Source organism: Odocoileus virginianus, chromosome 20, assembly GCF_023699985.2.
Source record: "Odocoileus virginianus isolate 20LAN1187 ecotype Illinois chromosome 20, Ovbor_1.2, whole genome shotgun sequence".
In the NCBI taxonomy this organism is placed as follows: domain Eukaryota; kingdom Metazoa; phylum Chordata; class Mammalia; order Artiodactyla; family Cervidae; genus Odocoileus; species Odocoileus virginianus.
In genome coordinates this window covers 45,603,301-45,626,596 of record NC_069693.1, presented here as the reverse complement: position 1 = coordinate 45,626,596, position 23,296 = coordinate 45,603,301, and the positions used below count along the sequence as shown (strand labels likewise).

Below are 23,296 nucleotides of genomic sequence, written 5' to 3'. Positions count from 1 at the left end.
ATTAAAAAAAAAAAAAAAAATCAAATGTCAACCAACTGAACAGGGCTCTTGGTCTGCCCTGAAAACTGAACATGGGGTTAGGAGGCCGCTGGGCTGGAGAGACGCGGCCTGGATGCGGCCAGCCGTGCCCAAAGCCCAGCCTCAGCGGCTGCTACACACTGCTGACCCAGGTCCCAGTGATGTGCGGTGCATGCCCTTGCGCTTACAGAAGTGGGAACCGAGGTGGAGGGCAAACGAGGTATCAGCTCCATTCACGTCATTGTTTTCATCAAAGATTCTTATAAACAGAAAAACAAAAAATTTAGAAGGAAATGACCTGCTACAGACACTTGCCATTTCAATTTCCTCATGGCTCAAAAATAAACACTTTCATCTTTATTCACCAAACACTCCATTTTCTACATCTCCAAACTACTCAATTCAGATCCAAAGATAAATGGGTATATAAAAAGCACCTCCTTTCTACCAAGCAATTCACTGTGAAGAGATGGTTATTTCTGGCCCCCAGGTACAGAATACCAACACGATTTTAACTCCTTTGCTCACAGGCTGGCTAAGCCACAGGCTCCTCCAGAGCCCCTGGTGGCCACACCTGTGTTCTTGGGGGCCCCAGAGGGGGGTGCTCTGGCTGGTGGACAGTCACCGTGTGCACGGGAAGCCACAGCCGCCTCTGCTGAAAAGCAACAACCCAGAGCACACAGGCTCACGGGCCAAGAGAAGACATGCAGGTACCGCCGAGTGCACTTGCCAGTCTCCACGTGAATGACCCACACGAGGCCTGGTGTCTAAAGGAGAGAGGCTGAGTGGGTCTTGCCTGAAATGTAGCCCTGGTAACAAACATCATGCCAGGCACAGCTCCAACAGGTCCCAGGGCCCAACCCTGAGAGGAGAGCAAGTTACTGACCCACACGGCTGCACAAGCCTGGGTGACTGAGGGAGTGCTGCAGGAAGAAACCACAACACCCCTGGGCGGGCAGCCCAAAGGGGCAGCGGCCCTCCTGTGACCTGCCCCTCAATCGTTCACCATCAACAAAGAGCCACACGGGACAAGCATTCTGTCCAAAAACCATGTGAAGCAACTCCGTGGGATAGCCCACTCCCAGCTCTCACAAGCAGGCGGACTTGCTCCTGCACCGAGACCCACGGGGCAGTCACATGGGGGAGTCAGCGCACAGCCCGGCCCACCACCCCTCCGTCGCAGGCACGTGCCCGTCGCAGTCGCCTCACCTCTAGGGTCTGCATTGGCAGCTGGTTCCACGTGAAGAAGCCTCGGGACGCGTCCAGAAGGAGCCTTTCATGCAAAGGGGAAGCCACACCTGAATCAGACCTGCTGAGCTGGACTGTCAAGCGCCCAACAGGGACGTGCTGCAGCACTGCCAGCAGGCCCCGAGTGTGGCCCCAGTTCCAGAGCAGGGGCCCAGGGCCCGCCCTATAGCCCAGAGCCCTGTCCACAGGCTCATCAGGACACATGTACCACAGAACCAAACTTTCAGAATTCTCTTCACAAGAAATGAATGTCCCGTGACTACTCACATCCTGCCTGGAGAGTATCTGTCGGTGGACATGTTTGTGTACACACACACACATAGACACACACCCCAAAGTTACTCACTTCACCATCCAGTGTCAGTGAACATCTTCAGCCCCAGGAATGAATGTCAGGCAGGGGGTAGACGGCTGGGCCTGGTTTGGCTCACCCATTGGGTGACACAGAGCAGCCAGGCCAGCTCTCTGGGCCATGGACACCCAGCATTGTTCAGACCATGTCTGCTTTCTCCCCCTAGACCACTGGGGACCCTTCGAGTCCAGGTGCTGCGTGGCCATACTGTGGAGGCCAGGAAGGCAGCAGGGGGCAGAGACCCCTGCCCAGACCCACCTCCTCCTTCCCCGGAGCCCAGGAAGCCAAGGTAGACGCGTCAAACTGTGCCCAGTGCAGGGGCCAAGGCGAAGCTGAAAGCAGTCATTACTGCAGGCTCCACTGCACCAGGCTCTCCAGAGCCAGAGATCAACAGTCTGTCCCGGCCTTATAGCCTAACCCAAAAATAAAACTGCAGTTTTTAAAACACAAGGTCATTTATTTATTCAACTATGCTCTGTCAAATAACTTTTTTGTCTGGATTTTCAACTTTCATACCACTGTCAATTATCTTAAAACAGTTAATGTTATTTTTGTTCACTTGCTAAGTCCAACCTTTTGTGACCCCAAGGACTGCAGCATGCTAGGCTTCCCTGTCCTTCACCATCTCCCAGAGCTTACTCAAACTCATGTCCATTGAGTCAGGGATGCCATCCAACCATGTCGTTCTCTGTCGTCCCCTTCTCTTCTCGCCTTCAATCTTCCCAACAATCTTTTCCACTGAGTCGGCTCTTCGCATCAGGTGGCCAAAGTATTAGAGTTCAGCATCAGTCCTTCCAGTGAATATTCAGGGTTGATTTCCTTTAGGATTGACTGGTTTGATCTCCTTGCTGCCCAAGGGACTCTTAAGAGTCTCCATCACCACAGTTCAAAAGCATCAATTCTTCAGTGCTCAGCCTTCTTTATGGTCCAACTCTCACAACCATACACGACTACTGGAAAAACCATAGCTTTGACTAGATGGAGTTTTGTCAGCAAAGTAATGTCTCTGCTTTTTAATACATTATCTAGGTTTGTCATAGCTTTTCTTCCAAGGACTCAGGCCCCCAACCCCTCACAACACAGTCCAATTGCTGGGCTCAGGGCTTGAGACAGGAAGAGAGGTGAGGCAGGCTCTGTCTTCATTGTAAAAAATTTGGATAATACTGATACACTAAAAGAAAACTAAAGACAAATCCCCCACCTTCCAGTCTCCAGTGAAACACTGAATCAGTATTTCCCCCTCTCCACTTAAGATTACAATTGTTACTCAAGAGTAACCTTCCCTAAAGTAACACAGAAACACGTGGTTGAGTCCCCAGATCTGCAGGGCTTCACACTAACCTGTACAATTGCCAGGACTGGTCATCAGGCCCTGTCTCCCCCACTGCTCTGTGCGGGAATGGAACAGTGGGAAGCAACGTGTACGTCCCAGGCTGTGGGACGCACTCTCTTCACCCAGAATACAACCTCAGGAAACAGTCCCTCCCAAGCCCTGTCCCCCTCCTCGGGCCACCACTGCCTGGTTCACCAGGAGCCTCCTGCCACTTGGAAATGCCCACCTATGACCTAAGGCAGAAGAAGATGCCCCAGTGCTGACTAAGGTCCAGACAGGTGTGAGAACCAAGGTCACCTGGGGTAGGAGTGGGAGGAACCACAGAGGAGAGGATGAGCCTGTGCATGAAAGTTCCAACAGGACAGAAACCTGCCAGGAGTCAGCCCTGAGGAAGCATGGACATCCAACCTCAGCTGGAACAGTGGGGACAGGCCCTTCTTGAGGCTGCTTCCTGTCTGACTTCAGGCCTCCTCATCACACTGTGTGGACACCTGCCATCTAACACGTGTCTGCAGTGACAGAGCTGTACCAGGGCAGCGCAGCCTGCAGGCAGCAGCGGGAGCCCAGGGCCCCACACAGCCCAGACACAGCGGGGGGACAGCCCATGACAAGAGTCAAGAAGCAGACACCAAGTGCAAACGTGCAGGCCCCACTGACCCTGGAGAGACGCCTCCACCCACCACCTTCCACCTTCCACCTCCCCCACGGTGTGCCCACAAGGGGAGGTGATGGTGCTCACACTCCCCACAGAGGGAGGCGCTCTAAGACCCACAGGTGAGATAAAGAACCTAAAACACTTCACCTGTCCTGAGTCCTGAACTCCCCTGGAAGGAGAACATTCCCTAAGCTGAAGCCTGGCCCAGACTCCACCCTCAGGCCCTGGGACAGGGGTATGCCAAAGGGACTGGCCAGCTGCTTGACATGCCTGCAAGTCTAGCCCTGAGCCAAACCCAGAGCCTGCCTGGAGGGTCAGGGAGTTACTAGCCACAGCCTGCTTGCCCAGACAGAAGGTCAAGCACATCTCAGGAAGCAGGTGAGACCCATCTGCAACCTCCCCCAGTCGTGCGCAGGAGCCACCTGCCCTGAAGTTGTTCCGAGACAAAGGCGTGTGCCTTAGCTCCATACGGACACTGATCCAGAGCACAACAGCAATCAACACACACGCAGAGCTGAGAGGGAGACCATGAGAGGCAGCTGGTGCAGAGAGGCAGGTGTGGTAGAGGAAGGAGATTGCAGAGAGGGCAGAGTGGTCTTCCAAGTTCTCATCACAAGAAACATTTGCCGCTGTGTGATGTGACAGATGACTAGACTTCACGGGGTCATTTCTCTGCACACCTGAAACTTACACAAGGTGAAATGTCAATTGTGTCTCAACACTGGGGGGAAATGAAACATAAAAAAATTTTAAACTTAGAGACAGGGAATGATCTTTTCCTTCCTTTTGCCTCAAACACATGGCCTTTGGTCTGACAACATTTTACAGCAGCCCACATTTAGTATATGCAGAATTCAATCCCAACGACAGCCCCACAGGTGTCTGCATCATGGAAGGTCAGTGAGGAGTTTGCTGGTGCACACGTGAGAGCCTGTGTGTGTGTGCACATACATGAGCACAGACATAAGCACACACCAAGAGGCCACTTTTCACAGCAGAGTTTATTAGAGAGGCAAGAGCTTCCAGGCCATAAAAAGGAAACGAGATCTGTCCTCTAGCACAGGGAAGCGTGTGGCACAGAGTACCCCCACACACAAAGCGAGAGAACCCCCTCCCAGGAAGTCTGGCTGGATTCTGGCCAGAGATGAGCCACAGGAGGGAAGGCACCCAATAGCATCCAAGCCACCGCCAACTCTGCGGCAGAAATGCAGCTAATCCCCACATCCCAAGCAACCAACAGATGTTGTATGCCACCTGTAACCTCTACCCTCTTCACAACTTTCTAGTTGGACCACTGTGTTAAAGAAAACACCAACTAAATGCTTTCTAGGCAGCCCTGAAGCCAATACCTAACGAACAAAACCTACTGCTCCTCTACTCAAGCTTTCCTGAACACAGGCTCAGAGAGAAGGTTCAAAGAAATGCCAATTCTCCATGGCCAGGACCCAGAACATCTGAGTAAATGCATTCCCCAGACAGCTACAGCGCCCATGGTGCTCACATCTTGAGACCTCAGCCCAGGCGCCTGCCCTCTCCCTGCTGGAGATGGAGACACCCCAGTCCAAAGGAGGGAGGCTCAGAGGGGCTCCCGTGTCGCAGGCTGGCCAAGGGCTGCCCTCTATGGCAAGAAAGAGGGCGAAGAAACTGGTCCTGACAAGAAAACAGAACCAAAGGACCAGGCCTTCACTCCTCAGAAATTATATTCAATAGAGGCTTCCCTGGTGACTCAGTGGCAAAGAATCCACCTGCCAATGCAGGAGACATGGGTTTGATAACCCTGGACTGGGACAATCCCACATGCATTACAGCAGCTAAGCCTGTGTGCCACAACTACTGAGCCAAGGGGTCCTAGAGCCCATGCTCCCCAACGAGAGAAGCCCGTGCTCCCCAACAAGACAGCAGCCCCCACTCGCTGCAACGAGCAAAAGCCTATGTCGGGCTGGATGAGTCACAAGCTGGAATCAAGACTGCTGGGAGAAATATCGGCAACCTCAAATATGCAGATGATATCACTCTCATAATAGAAAATAAAGAGGAACTAAAGAGCCTCTTGATGCAAGTGAAAGAAGAGAGTGAAAAAGCTGGCTTAAAACTCACCATTCAAAAAACTTAAGAATGTGACATGCAGTCCCACCACTTCACGGCATACAGAAGGGGGGAAAGTGGGAACAGTGACAGATTTTACTTTCTTGGGCTCCAAAATCACTGCAGACAGTTGACTGCAGCCATGAAATTAAAAGACATTTGCTCCTTCATTGTAAGGACTATTGCTGAAGCTCCAATATTTTGGCCACCTGATGCGAAGAACCACCTCATTAGAAAAGACCCTGATGCTGGGCAAGATTGAAGGCAAAAAGGAGAAGGGGGCGGCAGAGGATGAGATGGTTAGTCAGCATCACTGACTCAAGGGACATGAATTTGAACAAACTCCAAGAGATAATGGAGGACAGGAAAGCCAGGTGTTCTGCAGTCCATGAGGTCGCAAACAGACACAACCTAATGACTGAACAACATCATACACAACTCCAAACCAGCAACTGTGTACCAATATATTTTGAGTCATCACAATCGAGATCATCTTAAAATATCTGCAAAATCTGGAAAAATAAAGACAAATTTTTAGATCAAGTGATGAGGCTGAACCACAAAAGACAAAACTTCATTCAGCCAAGTGTGAGCTACATGGTTCAAATGACCAAGAGAATCAGTGTTTAAAGCTGTGAGACACACAGCCAGTCTGGAGACAGCTTCTCTGCAGGTAGAATTATGCAAGGAAACTGGCTGAGGCCCAGGGAGAGGCGGGCGCTGCTAGAGGAGGGGCTGGATGGCGCCCAGCAACCTGTCCTGGGAGCAGAGTTCACGTGCCCCCTCCAACCCCGGCCCTCTGGGAGCAAAGGCACACAGGATACCTAGCCTTCTGCTTTCTTCTGGCTTTCTGCTGCCAGTCTGCACAAAAAGAGGGGAAACCAGCTTAGGGCACTGACCCAACAGCTGAGAATGTGTGCTCCTGAGTCTGTGAGCTCACCAAAAGACCAACACGGGAGACACACACAGACACCTACTCTGAAGGGGGCCAATGTTCACGTCCCCTTGACAACTACAGGAGGGGACTTACCACCAAGGGTCCACCGAATCAGGAGCCCTCTGAAAACGCACACAAACTCAGGCGCTGGCATACTGGGGAGAAGCAATGCACTCTGGGAGTTTCCCGAGGCTATGACATTCTGAGTGACCAACAAGCATGGAAGCTAACTTGATTTGTTCAACTACAATTTCTCATACAGGCTGAAGAGCTCAGTATAGCTGTTTATAAAATGTGGTCCAAGGACCCTAAGGAATTCTGGCAACCCGCTTTGGAAACTTTTTTCATAGCAACACTGCCTCTTTGGCTGGGGTGATATTTTCACTCATGATGCAAAGGTGACGGTCCAATTTGCCTGAGAACCTCCATGATGAAGTAGTAACTGCTAGTTTCATTAAATACCAGGCCTTTCCACACTTCTCGTTTTCATATTCTATGTGACAAAATATGAAATGCCGCAATCAGAGAAAGCCCGAGCAGCAGCAAGTACACAGTGCAGCCAAAAATAAATAAAATTTTAATAAATAAATACACAGATCAATCCCTCCTCTCGGGTGAGTAAGTGGGCGCTGAGTGTGTATGGGAAATCTCCGCACCTTGCTGTTTGATTCTGTTGTGAGCCTAAAACAGAGCAACAGAGCGCTGGGCTTCCGTAAGAGAGGCAGCCCGACAGGCTGGGCCAGGCCCCCGCTGCCAGCCCAGCCTCCCGTCTCACCTCCTCCCCACCCAGTGCCCAGGCTCTGCACTCCTCAGGCTCAAGGGGCCCCTCTGTGTGGGAGGGCAGACAGGGTATACGACTCCATCGTTGGCCAAGCTGACAAATGATCAGGTCAAGAACGAGGACACCGGCAGCAGTGTGGGATCACGGCTGTCCTTTCCCAGCCACCCCAGCAGGGCCCCCCGGGCGCTGCCCGCTTCCACATAGGCAGCCACGAACCCCCAGGGGCCGACAGCTGGGCGGTCTCCACCTGCCACCCTCTTAAGGGGCTGCAGATGCCGTTGACTCCTTTGAGGCCACTGTCCTGGGGACATGAAGCAAAGTTCAGTTAAGCCTCAGGACAAAGAGTGAAACGTTCAGAGTGAACAGAACAGTAGCTTCTTCCCTGGACAAGAAACAGACCACGATGGCAGGCACAGGGCCTCGAGAAAAGCAGCTCCGCCGTCAGCCTAGTGCGGGGACCTGGTCTGTCTGCCCTGCGCCCAGGCCTCACCCTGCGCTGAGCACTGTGTGACGGCCTGAGATGCCACCCCCCCACACACACACAGAGCACTCCCCACCACAAATACCCCACCATGGATATGCCACACACCCGCCACAAACCCACACACAGCACCCCACCACACACACACACACACAGCACCCATGCCACCCCAGACACCCCACACACATACCACAAACCCACACACACAGAGAGCACCCCACCACCACAAATACCCCACCACGGATATGCCACACACCCATCACAAACACACACCCAAACACAGCAGCCCATCACTATACCCCCCACCACAGATAAGCCACACGCTCACCACACACACACAGAGCACCCCACCAGACACCCCACACCCCCACACATACATACACACACAGCACCCCACCACCACATACACCACACGGCCACCACAAACCCACATACACAGCACCACACATGTCCCTCACCAGATACATAATATACACACCACAAGCCCAAATCACATACATACACACAGAGCACCCCACCACCACATATCCCCCACCACAGATACGCCACACAGCCATCACAAACCCACACCCGTTCCCACCACACACACTGTGGCACAATCGTGGCACGAGTGTTAAGAGGGGCCCCTGCATTCACTCCCTGCCCCTTCCCTCAAGGCACATGACTGCATAGTGACCTCTCTGCTTAGTGTAACACAGACTCCAGGACACACTCAGTTTGCTGCTGGTAGCTATGGAACCTTGAAAACCCTACTATTCAACACTTTTGAGGCCTAGAGCCTTATGATAAAAATGTGGGGAATGGGGAAGAAATACAAAAGATGTCTGGTCAGTGCTGCTCACAGCCCTCGGGGGTTCCTGGAAGAGTGGGACCCCTGGGAGCCATGGGAGGTGGAGACCCCACCCAGAGCCCTGGAAGAACAGCTGTCACCAGATGGAGGATGCCAGGGAGATGTCCTGTGGAGACGCAAACACAAAGAAAAGGGATTTTTTTCTTCTAAAAAAAAAAAAGTGAGACGTTAGCTAAAGGAGATTAGAGGAGCTTACACAGCTGATCATAGCTTTTCCCATAAAAAATACCCACAACGGGGTTTCTCCAGCTGTGCCCCCACCCTCACCCAGGCAGGGCTGCAAACCCTAACCCTAACTCTAACCCTCTGTTCTTCCCCTGACCCATCCATACCACGGGCCTCCAGCCAAGACAGCATCTGACATGCTAGCTATGAGGCTGGGCTGCAGTAGAGCCGACTCCACAGGCTCCAGCACCCAACTCACACACACTGTGCCAGAGACGCCACCCACCCCAACACACACACACACACACACACACACACACACACACACACACACACAGAGGCAGGCAGGGACCCACGGTCCTGCTTCTGCCACACACACACACAGATACACACACGGGCAGGGACCCACGGTCCTGCTTCTGCAGCCCAGGCGCACGCGCACACACACACACACACACACAGGCAGGGACCCACGGTCCTGCTTCTGCAGCCCAGGCGCACGCGCGCACACACACACACACACACAGGCAGGGACCCACGGTCCTGCTTCTGTAGCCCAGGCTTCCTGCGGCTCCTCCCTACGTCCACGGTCCACACACACACACACACACACACACACACACACACACACGGGCAGGGACCCACAGTCCTGCTTCTGCAAAACACACACACACACACACACACACACACGGGCAGGGACCCAAGTCCTGCTTCTGCAGCCCAGGCGCACGCGCGCACACACACACACGGGCAGGGACCCACGGTCCTGCTTCTGCAGCCCAGGCACACACAGACACACACACACAGGCAGGGACCCACGGTCCTGCTTCTGCAGCCCAGGCACACACAGACACACAGACACACAGACACACACACACACACACACACACACACACGGGCAGGGACCCACGGTCCTGCTTCTGCAGCCCAGGCTTCCTGCGGCTCCTCCCTACGTCCATCGTCCACACACACACACACACACACACACACACACACACGCAGGGACCCACGGTCCTGCTTCTGCAGCCCAGGCACACACAGACACACACACACACACACAGACACACACACACGGGCAGGGACCCACGGTCCTGCTTCTGCAGCCCAGGCGCACACACACACACACACACACACACACACACAGGCAGGGACCCACGGTCCTGCTTCTGCAGCCCAGGCACACACAGACACACACACACACACACAGACACACACACACAGGCAGGGACCCACGGTCCTGCTTCTGCAGCCCAGGCTTCCTGCGGCTCCTCCCTACGTCCATGGTCCACACACACACACACACGCAGGGACCCACGGTCCTGCTTCTGCAGCCCAGGCTTCCTGCGGCTCCTCCCTACGTCCATGGTACACACACACACACACACACACACACACACACACACACACACACACACACACACGGGCAGGGACCCACGGTCCTGCTTCTGCAGCCCAGGTGTGCGCGCGCACACACACACACACACACACATGGGCAGGGACCCACAGTCCTGCTTCTGCAGCCCAGGCTTCCTGCGGCTCCTCCCTAAGTCCACCACGCTGCCCGAGGCCAAGATGAAAACACACAGGGGTGCCAGGCGCAGGAGAGGTAAGCTAGACAGTAAACTTTTCAAAAGAACATAAAATTTAAAAAGTAAAATAATCCTTGTCCAAAAAATTAACAAGAACAAATTTTAAACCCAGGCTGACCCTAACTAGGAGATGGAGAAAACGGACAAGGAGAAGGTTCCTGGAGGAGGCTGGGAGTGTACAGTAGGCTGGGAACCAGATGCAGATGAACTGCCCACGAGACCCCACCCACCCAGACAGCTGGGACCCTCCAAAGTGCTCAAGGGCTCAGGGTTTACTTCTGATAAACAAACCACCCGCTCACAAAAGGTCCACAGAGTCCGAGGCGGTAAGTGCCACATGACTTCCCAAGAGCTGGTTCCCACCCCCTCCTTCCTCCCAGCACTCCGGCCCCGCCCCAGGGCCTCTGCCTAGACAGAAGCGGGGAGCAGGCAGGCGCTGAGACAGCAGGCGCACGCACGAGCACCGCCTGCCCCGCCTGCCTGATGGCAACCTGGGAGCCCATGCTGCCCTCGGCCACGGTCCCACACTGCTGTTGGCTCTGCTCTTCTTCCCTTCCTCACCTCCTGGTCAGCCCTCAGTCCACCTGTAGCACCCCCAGCAGGCGACTCTGTGGATCAAACACGGCATCCTCACCCTCAGAACACAGCAAACGGAGAGCATCACCACCATCCCTTTTCTTGACACTAAGAATGCCCAAATCCCTATTCCCCAGGAGCAACACAAATGTCTGGCTTCCCTGGTGGCTCAGTGGTAAAGAATTTTCCTGCCAATGCAGGAGACACGGATTCAATCCCTGGGTCGGGAAGATCCTCTGGAGAAGGGAATGGCAACCCACTCCAGTATTCTTGCCTGGAGAATCCCATGAACAGAGGAGCCTGGTGGGCTACAGCCCAAAGGGTCACAAAGAGTTACAACTGAGCGACTAAACAACACAAGTGACAATCAAAGTACCAATTCTATGACACATTAAGAACTACTATGTATAGAACTGGTAACTGCAGGGAACTCCATCAGCGCTCTGTAATGACCTATGTGGAAACAGAATCTAAAAAAGAGTGGAAACGTGTATGTATAACTGAGCCACTTTGCCGTACAGGAGAAACTAACACACACTGTACGTCCACTAGACATCAACAAAAATTAGTTTTTTTAAAAAGGTATTTATTCTAGAGTGAACACGGTCCAGCCACAAAGGCGCCTCCCCACCTCCGCCCTGGTCAGCCCCCAGACGGCCCACCAGCCCACAGCACCTCCACCACCTTACCCGACCTCCTCCTCCCGTCCAGGTCCAGTGGGCTCAGTAACGGCCTCAGAAACACTGACCTCAGAAATACAGGCAGCCTCACAGCGCCCAGTCCTGAGGGGCGGCAGGAAGGAGGTGGGACTCCATGCTGGTCCCACAGGCAAGTTCAGCTCGGGTTCCAGAGAAGCTGTGCAGCTCTGCTCTGAGGCAGACGCAGGCCATCTCTTCACCCTCCAACATAACACTTGGAAGAAATCCCTTTAGCCAGCTTTTATGAACTGATGGCATCAAAAAATAAAATAGGGAGATCCCTGGTGGTCAGGACTCCACACTTTCGCTGCCGAAGCCCAGGTTCAAGCCCTGGTTGGGGAACTCAGATTCCACAAGTGGCACAGTACACTCAAATAAATATAAATAAATACAATGAACACTGGCTCCATGAGAATCCCTGTTGCTAACAATGGAAGGAAAATGACTGCAATATCATAAGCAACAGATGAGCTGCTACTAACAGCCCACAAGCCCTTCCAGCCCCTTCCTGCCCAGCACAGCTGCAGAACCAGAGCCCTGAGGCTGCTGCAGCCAGAAACACCGGGAGGAACTGGGGTGCAAGCTGGGCCCAGACGCCCTGTCTCTGACCTGCCAGCTTCCCAAACCCTCTCCTTGGCCACACGAGTTTTCCCAGCACCTCAAACATCTTGGCATAAGAAAACCGATGTTCTACTGACCACCAAGACCTGTGGTGGGCAAGAGTGAGAACTTTTCTGGGAAAGCATGTAAACACAATGGCCAATTTTTATATGAACAAAAAGCACGCATTTAATGAAACCTAATTTAAATGACATCTAATATTCCATACTTTGTATGTATTTTAAGAGAACCTAGAGCAGCCAGAACTCTAAAATTACAACAAAAAGTTATTATACTCAAAAATCTAGAATACAGAAGTTTTACTGGTATAATTAGCTATGCATATTTCTTTGAGAAAGAAGCAAAAGTGCGCTTTGTTACCTATTTTTAAATCCTGACAAATATCTCTGTTAAACAGGCAAACGTATTATTAGCACAGGATCTATGAGCTTCTCACCAAATGCAAACCCACCCGCCACTGCCCTGCAGCCAAGGCACATTGTGTGCGCTGTGGTGCGAGGGGCCACAGCCACCAGTGGCCGAACGCCACTCAGGTGGCAGCAGGGTCAGTTACTGTAACACAGTATAACCTTCAAAATTTGTGATCCAAAAAAAAACTTTCAAATCCAATCAGGCCGTTATGGACCCCAGAGCCACAGTCATTCCAGACCAGCCCAAAGTCTATCCAAACTGGGCCCTAAAGGATGCCCAGGAGGGAGACGAGCACAGGTGGAAACATATAGGGTCTTTAACAAGCCCACTTCTGTTGGAAAAGGTGACCTCAGACCTGACATCTGTGGTTCACATTCCACCTTATGTGATCAGAATGAAAGTTAAGAATAATGGATAATGTGAATAACAACGAAAAAACATTACAAAGCCTGCAAAATTACTGTGTTTTTAAAACTTGTGCCTTTGGATGCCAGGAAAGGTCATGGAATGTAGACCCTTTCACTGTTCATACCCACAGTCACACCTTTATCTCTATCCCATCCAAACAGTGGATTTCTGAAGGCAATTATAATCAGTGTAATCAGTATTGACTGAATATTTATGGTTCATAAAAGTGATCAACAGCATTAGATACCCGGGATTACCTGTGATTCACTGTCAAAATGCCAACCCTTCCATCTCAGACAACATTCCAAACAGGAACACGCCCAATCCACCAGAACCATCAGGCCAGCCCCGGAACCTGTCAGCAGCCTGGCTGGTAAATTGTTTTCTTTTCATCAAGGATCACCAAATGCTTACTAATTACCTCATTTAGGCAGCATCTTGTTTTTTCTTGTCATAAATTAAGGCCAGCTTCCAGTCTCCAAACAAAAGCCAAGCTCAAGTATGCAGGTGTGGGTCGGCCTAGCTCCCCGCTGACCGCCCCCCACCCTGGGGCAGAGGCTCTCAGTGGCTGCCCTGAGGTCCAAGACAGCTGAAGACATGGGCTCTTCCTGGAAGATCGCCCTGGGGGCCTCCCGGGTGCAACAAAGCCCACCACACCCCCACCCCGCACCACCCACTGCTGGCTGCTCTCCCACCCCAGACCATCTTGCAGACTAAGAGTTCTCCATCACACTCAACCCCGTTTCCAAGGAAACACTTCCATCATCAGGGAGGCTGGCCAGGTGCATCTCAAAGTGGCCACACACAGGACGGCTGAGGCAGGGTTGGGTCTGTGGGGTTGAGCAGCAGGAAAGGCTTCTTCCCTGTCTGCTGGAAACAGCACAAAACGCAGAGAATACACTCTGGGGCTGTTGGCTTTAAAACCCTAACACCTGGCCAAGGTATGAAACGCTGAAAGGAGCCAACAGTTTTCTTTCCAACTGTTATCAATCCACAGATCAGAAGACACAAGCAACTGCCCCTAGGACACGTCCCCAAAGGAGGAGGACTCTGTCCCAGAGCACGAGTGTCCAGTCAGGCTGAGGCTGCACCAGGACTCCCAGGAGAAGGCAAGCTCAAGGCAACCCGGCCAAGAGCCCACCCCACACCCACCAACCACACACGGACCTCAAACCTGAGGAAATTCACGTGTACCTACTCGCCGGCCCACACACTGGACACAGAGCAGCACGGGCCACCCCGCTTCCCCAGTGGAGGGGTGACAGCACTCAGGTGGTGCAAGCATGACAGGCCCAGAGCACAAGACAGGTACAGCAAACAGGTCTGCGGGCTCCAGGTCACTTGAGGACAGAGCCACTAAGACAAAAAGTTGGTAAGAAGTCACCTTTCTGCACAGACCAGGCTGCCCAGTGTCTTCATGTGTCCACAGGCCTCCTCTCCCTGGGACACCAGGGAAACTACCTACTGACCCACAGGGCTCACCACTACCCTACAGCCCCTTGTCTCCCTGAAATCCAAGACAAAACCCAGATACTGAGACAAAACTATCAAGCCCAAGAAAACCAGCAGGAAGACATGAGAATGACTTTAATACTTCTTTTCACAAACCAATGAAAACAATACAAACTGTTGAGAGAGAGCTGGTGCAATAAAATCCTTACCGAGTCCATAGCTGAAAGCTGTGGTTGCTGACTGTGAATTAAATCCAACAGAGGCGTGTCCCAGAGCAGCAGTGAGGAGTTTCTGAAACAAGAGAATCCAGTGAGCGCCTATAAATACTAATTTCCCTTCAGTTCTTTTCATAATGTCGCCCCTCTCTGTGTGGACCACACCATGGCCCTTCCTTCACTTTGGTCTCTCTGACAACTCCAAGGTTTTAGGGTGCCTGGCTGTACGGGAGAGGCGCTCACACCCGGGACTCAGGGAGGGCACCCCAAGCAGACACCTCTGCCTGGACTCCGCTCCGGGACAGCAGTGCCAGAAAGGCCAGTTAAGGAGAGAACACCAGAACGGGCGTCATTCTCCCCAGAGCAGATGCCTGAGGCCCTCGCAGGGTCATCCGCAGATGTTCTCCTTTCAGGAGTTTGACAATAAGCCTTTGCCAGAGTTACAGATTTTGTAGCTTCTACAGACTCACTGTCACACTCAAGAGTAAAATCTGAACTCACCCTTTGCTGGCAAAACCCGCACACCAGCCCCGCCTGCCCCTCAGATGGGCCAGTCCCGCCACACTGTCCCCTCCCCACCCCCTCCCTCCATCTACCCACGGACCTGCCTGCAAAGGCATAGGACCATGATTCAGACCAAATGAGCTCCCAGGATCTAAGGTCAGAGACGTGCCTCTAGGTCCAGCGCAGGAGAAGCCAGAGGACCCGGGCGACCCCACAAGAACGAGCATGTCATCAATGTCACTAAGAAATATCACACAGAGGGGCCTCATGGGCAGGCCAGCCACCGGCAAACAGCCCCCTTAATCATAAGTAAGTTGCAGCTACACATATCAACAGAAGTGAATCTCAAAAATTTTATCAACGAATGAAAAAATGTCTCAGGGAATATACTGACTATATCTGGGTCTTTCAAAAATACATGAAACTTGGGACTTCCCTGGCAGTTCAGTGGCTATCTGCCTGCCAATGCAGGATGCATGGGTTTGATCCCTGGTCTGGGATGATTTCACAAGCTGCGGGGCAAGTAAGCCCAGGTATACTGAAGCCCGCCCACTCGAGAGGAGATGCTCTGCAATGAGAAGCCACCGCAACGAGAAGCCTGTGCACCACAATGAAGAGCAGCCCCTCCCCACCACAACCAGAGGAAGCCCCTACACTGAAACAAAGACCCAGCAAAGCCAAAAATAAAATAATAATAAAAAATTTAGGTACATGAAATAATACATTTTATTTATCATGTATTCATTCAAAACTAGGAGTTTAAAGGTACAGAGACAACATCTTTTCATTCATCAAACATTTTTACATCAAAACATAGCAATTTCATCTATTTGAAAGTAAACTCAAAGTCTAGTATCAAAAGAAAAGCAAACGGCACCACATATGATCTTCCAAAAACACTATTAAAAAAAAAACACAGATTTTATTGAGAAGCCTCTCCAAAGACCTATGCCAGAAATCAAATCAATGGACACTGTGGCCTGGCCGTAAGAACAAGCAACACTGCCGGTGAGAAGGGGAGGTGACACTGCAGGGTCACAGCAACACTGCTCTCCCAAGAGAGCTGTGCGGTCTCAGGAATACACAAACCCGGTCTCCACAATCCCGTGGGAGTTGACAACCCCATCAAGCGCCCTCCCGCCTCCAAACACACCATTGGTGCCGTGCCAGGATGGGACACGCAGACAGGAACCAGGCACCGCTGGCGGGACAAGCGCTTGTGGACAGCGGACTTCCAAGGTCTGCACACGAGCTACACGTGTGTGTGTACAGCTGGGTCAGGACTTTTTTGTCCTTCTGTTGCTGGCACAGAATTTCTGAAGCTGATGTTAACCACAGGACTAGAAAAGCAGTTTCCAACCACACCTCGGTTTTCTTGAAAAGCACAAGCTGCTCACTAAACTTCTCGATTTTCCTATAAAGATGGTAACAGAACAACATAGCGTTTACGATGAAGTAGACACCTAGAATACAGCAAATAACAACAACTACTCTTCAGTCTCTGAAACCAGCACACTGTCACCTGGTCCATACCACCCTCCGCCATCCTGGGCACTTCCTGGGCCTAGGGTGCTAACCCATGCCCCTTCCACACAACAAGCCACACACGGAGCACAGTCACTCAGACACCACAGACACACTGGAGACCCTGACCAACGAGACAGGAGACAGCTTTCCTGGGGGTCTAAGTCAGGAAACAGACTACCCGTGTCTAGCTCTCAGCGAACTCAGAATTCCCAGGCAGCACCCCGCTCTCCACAGGGAGGGCAGTGGCACCCGGCCCTAGAGACACAGCATCTCAGGAGCCAGGGCTGCAGCCGTGACACTTCACTTGTGTCCAGAACCACAGCCCACTGCACCTCTCTGCTCTCAGGGCTCCTGCTCCTGCGGACCCTCCAGGGGCAATCGGACCAGCCCTGCTGGTAGACCCCCATTCCCGATCTCCAGCTCAAAGCTCCCCACTGAACTCACAAAGCACACCACACCAGAGGCATGCCATACCACACACATGCACAGATGAGCCCCAAGGTGATTATGACTGTATTTCCTGCCCTGGTTCTAGAAGAGCCTCCAAGTCCAAACCTGCTGTGCCCAGTTCACAACGAAAATACAGATGGAAGCCTGGAGTCATCCAGCTCCAAAGCTCTGCTCTCTCAGCCCCTACCACCCGGCCAGACTCCTGACTCAGTAGTCCCAGGGCTTCCCCACCCATGTCATCACAAACCCCATCAGGCTGCTGAGAAGGGGAAGCGCCATGTCTGGTTTACCCCTACACACCCCACTCCGCCCACAAGAGTCACTGGGCTCACAAGGGGTGGATTCGAGTCCAAACTTCAGACGCCAACCTGACGACGCACATGCATTATGTGCACACATGTACATGCACACACGTACATACACACAGAGCAAAGGAGCTCCCACTTTGCTGCTAGGAGGGTGGGTTCTCACTGCAGGCACCCCGGCAACTCCAGACTGCTTCCAGTTTCTGGAAGACACCCCGTTTCCCTCACAGGAGACGCATCCACTCCGCTCCCGTGTCCTGCAGCTGTTCTCCAGGCCCGCTCTCTGGTTCTCCGTCAGGTCACCATCATGCTGGAGGACAACTATTATGCTCCACTCTGGAGCTGCACACTGCGCCCTGGTCACTAGCAGGCACACAGCAGGAGGCCCAGCGTTGGCCTCAGAGCACGAGAACACAACTGACCCCTGCGTGAGCAGGTATGGAAAGGCGGCCACTTCCCAAGGTCACAGTCAAGTGCCCAGCTCCAGACCTCTGAGCTTCTGTGCCCTTCCAATCCACCCAGCTTCCAAGCACCCTTTGACCCAGGTAAAAATTCACCCCAAATACATGTGGTTAATGGACAAAATTCATCAGAGGTAAAAACACAATAAGCAAGATGCCCTCCCCAGCCAGCGCGTCCCTCTAGCCCAGCCAAGCGGTGGTGCCCGGCAGGATCCTGAGCAGCTCTCGAGGTCACAGGCCCAGCATGCCGTCTCCCAGAGCACCGAGCACTGCCTCACCTCAAAGTCAGCGCATGTCCAGGAACAAAGTGTCCACGGTCTACTTTCCACTCACCAACTCAGAGCACTGTGACAGCTCTCGCTGTACCCACCTGCACACTTTGTTCCTCCTCCACCTCGCTACCACCACAAAGCTTTCAAACCAGACGATTACTGAATGCAAAACAAGGTGTGTTCACCAGCCCCATTCAAGCCAGATTAAGTGTTCAGACTGGAAGTACTCCCTCAGCCTGCAGAGACTGGGTGAGGAAACAACTGCATTAACACACAGATGTACTCTTCTTTAACCACAGAAACCAGGCCAATGACACAGACAGGACACTGGCCTCCAAGTCTCCAGCTCCCACCAGGAATTTAAGACCCCACCACCACCCAGGATTTTCCACGCTCCAGGTGGAAACAAGTGGCTCAGAAGAAACAACAGGTTGCTCAGAAGACATGCCCTTGTATTTCAGTTCAGTTCAGTCGCTCAGTCATGTCCGACTCTTTGCGACCCCATGAACTGTAGTACACCAGGCCTCCCTGTCCATCACCAACTCCCAGAGTCCACCCAAACCCATGTCCATTGTGTCGGTGATTCCATCCAACCATCTCATCCTCTGTCATTCCCTTCTCCTCCTGCCCTCAGTCTTTCCCAGCATCAGGGTCTTTTCAAATGAGTCAGCTCTTTGCATCAGGTGGCCAAAGTATTGGAGTTTCAGCTTCAACATCAGTCCCTCACAATGAACACTTAAGACTGATTTCCTTCAGGATGACCTGGTTGGATCTCCTTGCAGTCCAAGGGACTCTCAAGCGTCTTCTCCAATACCACAGTTCAAAAGCATCAATTCTTCTGCGCTCAGCTTTCTTTATAGTCCAACTCTCACCTCTATACATGACTACTGGAAAAACCATAGCCTTGACTAGACCGACGTTTGTTGGCAAAGTAACGTCTCTGCTTTTTAATATGCTGTCTAGGTTGGTCATAACTTTTCTTCCAAGGAGCAAGATTTCATGGCTGAAATCAACATCTGCAGTGATTCTGGAGCCCAGAAAAATAGTCAGCCACTGTTTCCCCGTCTATTTGCCATGAAGTGATGGGACCGGAAGCCATGATCTTAGTTTTCTGAATGTTCAGCTTTAAGCCAACTTTTTCACTCTCCTCTTTCACTTTCATCAAGAGGCACTTTAGTTCTTCTTCACTTTCTGCCCTAAGGGTGGTGCCATCTGCATCTGAGGTTACTGATATTTCTCCCAGCATTTCAAAGACTTAAATCTCTTTTACCTCATTGCAGCCGAGAAAGCAACATGGGTCACCAGCAGCTCTACTGGAGCCATCCGAGAAAATTCGGCCAGGGTTCTCGCTCTTGCCGGGTCTGCTCAAACCAGCACAGTCTGATCCGGAAATACGGCCTCAATATGTGCCGCCAGTGTTTCCACCAGTATACGAAGGACATCGGCTTCATTAAGTTGGACTAACTGAACTTCCTTAGATGGCTCATCCAGCACATCAACCTTAGGTGGAAATAATACTAGCTCTTTGTATATAAAATAAAAGTTTTCAAAACTTAAAAAAAAAAAAAAAAAGACTTAAATCTCGAGTGATTTGTTCCCAACACATTCTCACCCCGGAAGATGCTTCAGATTCTGTGTGTCTGGGGGTGAGTGTTGCAAAACTTTTAATATTTTCCAAGCAACTTTAATAAATAATCGCTGCTCTAGTCCCATTTGCCTACCAAAACCCCTAAATACAAAACCTTGAGAATCCTTACTACCCTCACCCTCTAAATTAGTCGGAGAGGGCTGGCTTGAGACGGAAGACCACAGAAATGACAGGCTTCCACAGAAGTCACTGAAGCAGGACCAGCCTCAAGCTCAGAGGGGACCCAAAGCCCTGTCTGTCAACACGAGGCCATAGGGATGCCAGCTGCTGGTCCACTGACCATGCTCCAGCCCAGCTGCCTGGCCACCAAACGAAAGCCTACCCAACAGCCTGACATGATACCTGCCAAGACACATGTCTCCTGGGTCCAAAATCTGCTCTAAGGGGCAGGACCCAAGCCTTCCTAATAAAGCGGAGAGTGTGGCCCAGCTAGGCCACGCCACTCACGGAAGTCAGGGCTCAAGTCAAGATCGTCTTTGGGCTACCAGTGATCTAGTGTGTCGTGAGTGATCTGTGCTATCATACTAGGCGTGAGAGGGCTCCCCACCCTGAAGACTACACAAACACACAATCACAGCAACGGCACCCTGAAACGCCTCGTGCAAAGGGCTACAGGGTGGGGTGCGGTCTAAGCTGCAGGTGTGCGTAAAAGTGTGGTGACTAGCCTGCTGGGAGCCCGACGCCCACCCACGAGCCCTCGGTCGTGGTCGCCCCGACTGCACAAACAAATGTGCTTTCAACACACCTTGTCCTTCAGGACAAGGAAGGAGAGATCTTTCTCTTCCAAATTTCTATGTTTAATCCAATGTGCTGGTGCTGCTCTTCATTTCTAAACCACTTCAAATTTCCAGAAGACACTCTGTTGCAGTGACAGTGCTAGACTGTTACAGTGACAAGCCCGTCAGCCAACAGGTTCTGCAGTCAAGCTAGGAGACGCCCGCTGGTCCACACACGCCCCCTCTGCCCAGTCTCCCAGGATACCCCTCAAGCAAAGAGTCTCCATTCTGAAAAGTGGAGTAAATTCTTCTTCTACCAAAACATTAAAATCCAAGTTTCTTTCCTGGCAGATGACCCTCAGCAAGAAGAGAAACTCCAGTAGAAAAGACACACTGTTTCCTAACAGCAAGTATTACTAGGAAATCTCAAACCCTGGGTGTGAGAAGAGAAGGAAGCAGAATGATCATTCAGCAAGAATAAGCCAACTCAGATTAAAACGCAGGAGAACATGAGGGCAGCCCTTGCCTCCTGGAGCCACTATCTGCTTTCTTCAGACTTAAATACATCAACAACTGTATTAAATACATCAACACTGTAGACACATACAAACAAAACATTCTGACTGTATACTTTTCTCTTTTTTTTTTTTATTATTTTTAAAAATAATTTTATGTGTTTGTTTCTGACTCTGCTGAGTCTCCGTGGCTCTCTAGTCTCAGCGAGCGGGGCTCCTCCCCACCGCGGTGCGCAGGCTCCTCACTGCGGTAGGGCTCCCCTCGGCACGGGCACGGCGCTGAGGGCACGCGGCCCGGCTGCCACTGCTCCCGGGCGCTGGACCACAGCTCCCTCGCTGGGGCCCATGGGCTCAGTCGCTCCGCAGCACGTGGGGTCTTCCCAGACCAGGGATCGAACCCGTGTCTCCTGCACTGACAGACAAATTCTTTACCACTGAGCCACCAGGGAAGCCCTAACTACATGTTCTTCACTAATTATAATTACAAGAGTAAACTAACCAATCATCAGCTGAGACATCTTGAAGTAAGGATGAGGGTCTTCTCTGGTGGCTCAGACAGTAAAGAGTCTGCCTGAAATGCAGAAGATCCTAGTTTGATCCCTGGGTCAGAAAGATCCCCTGGAGAAGGGAATGGCACCCCATTCCAGTATTCTTGTCTGGAGAATCCCATGGACAGAGGAGCCTAGTTGGCTACAGTCCAAGGGGTCTCAAAGAGTTGGACATGACTGAGTAATTGACACTTTCACTTTTCAATACTTTTTTTTTTTAATATTAGTCACATTTTTCTCTTAGATAGACTGACCTGCTTACCCTAAGTTAGTAAAATTCTGAATTTAATATACATTTATCAATGGCATCTTTAAAAAGATGGGAGGGGGCCTCACAACTCAGCACAAACTGTCCCCAGTCTCCTAAAAGCTGACAAGAAAGAAGAATTGTGAAGAAAAACCATACTCACCCAAACCTAACCTGACATGTATGCTACCATTTTCAGAAAAATGACATTAGCATTAAGTTAGATTCCTGAGAAGAGGCCCACAGTGAAAACACAGGACACATCTCCAAGTGAAGAAGTAACGTCAGTTTATAAGCTGCGAGGGAACGGGACATGGCTCTCATTCCGTAAGTCAAAAAAGACACTTACAGGGCTTCCTTGGTGGCTCAGTGGTAATGAATTCGCCTGTCAATGCAGGAGACACGGGTTTGATCCCTGGTCCAGGAAGATCCCACGTGCTATGGAGCAACTAAGCCCGGGCACCACAAATACAGAGCCTGTGCTCCAGAGCCCGGGAGCCGCAGCTACTGAAGCCCGCGCGCCCCAGAGCTCGTGCTCCACAAGAAGAAAAACCACTACAGTGAGAAGCCCTCGCAGCACAACTAGAGAGCAGCCCCGCTCACTGCACCCAGAGAAAAGCCCACCCCGCAACAGAGACCCAGCACAGCCAGTAAATGAATGAATACATAAACTTTTAAAAAAGACACTTATGTATTCTATGACTGAGAATACAAGACAGAAGTCACACAAAGTCTTCAATATACACCAAAAACAGAGCACTGTCTGCCTCAGTGTCTGCGCTCCTCCCAGCAGCAGGCAGGCCCAAACTGAGGCGCTGCCCCTAGGGCCTCCGAGAGGGCTGCACACCTCCACTGACTTTGCCGTCACAGAGCTTACACCTGGGCACAGCTCTACTGCCCCTGATGCATCTGTGAGTGCCAGCTTACCACCTTCACAAGCAACCAGGTTAATTTCCTGAAGATCAATGTGGGGACATGCATGTAAGCTCAGATCAGAGTCAGTGGCGTCTAATGGCCATTGTTAAAATGCTGACCATGGCACTGCATTGGCAGTGACCCTGGGTACATTCTAACAGCCTGTGTCATCCTTAAGTTTTCTCATCTGTAAAAAGAAGTTTCTGGATACAAAATACAAAATGAACAAATACAAGCGAGTTGCATTTCAAGACATCAGCACAGTTAGAACCTATGATGAAAAAGGGGACAGTGTCACCAGTACAGACAAGGC

At 51.7% G+C, this 23,296-nt stretch overlaps 2 protein-coding genes across 5 annotated transcripts in view; one reads left to right on the top strand and one right to left on the bottom strand.

Moving 5' to 3' along the window:
• The window catches only part of ANKRD11 (ankyrin repeat domain containing 11), a 114,776-nt gene that overhangs the window by 50,462 nt on the left and 41,018 nt on the right, over positions 1–23,296 (bottom strand). For 3 of the 4 annotated variants that reach the window (XM_070451393.1, XM_070451392.1, XM_070451395.1), the window contains exon 2: positions 14,870–14,951. The exons of the other annotated variant lie outside the window; for it this stretch is intronic. The gene's annotated coding sequence lies outside the window, so the exon portion shown is untranslated. The remainder of the gene's footprint in view (positions 1–14,869; positions 14,952–23,296) is intronic. 4 annotated transcript variants of the gene reach the window in all.
• On the top strand, positions 19,661–19,936 carry LOC110132099 (small ribosomal subunit protein uS14-like). Its single transcript, XM_070451391.1, has one exon. It carries the CDS (start codon positions 19,688–19,690, stop codon positions 19,856–19,858), a length of 171 nt encoding a protein of 56 aa, XP_070307492.1. The 5' UTR covers positions 19,661–19,687; the 3' UTR covers positions 19,859–19,936.

What these genes read in the sequence shown, in the direction of transcription:
- LOC110132099 (XM_070451391.1), top strand. Translation starts at nt 19,688, where the DNA reads ATGGGTCACCAGCAGCTCTACTGGAGCCATCCGAGAAAATTCGGCCAG.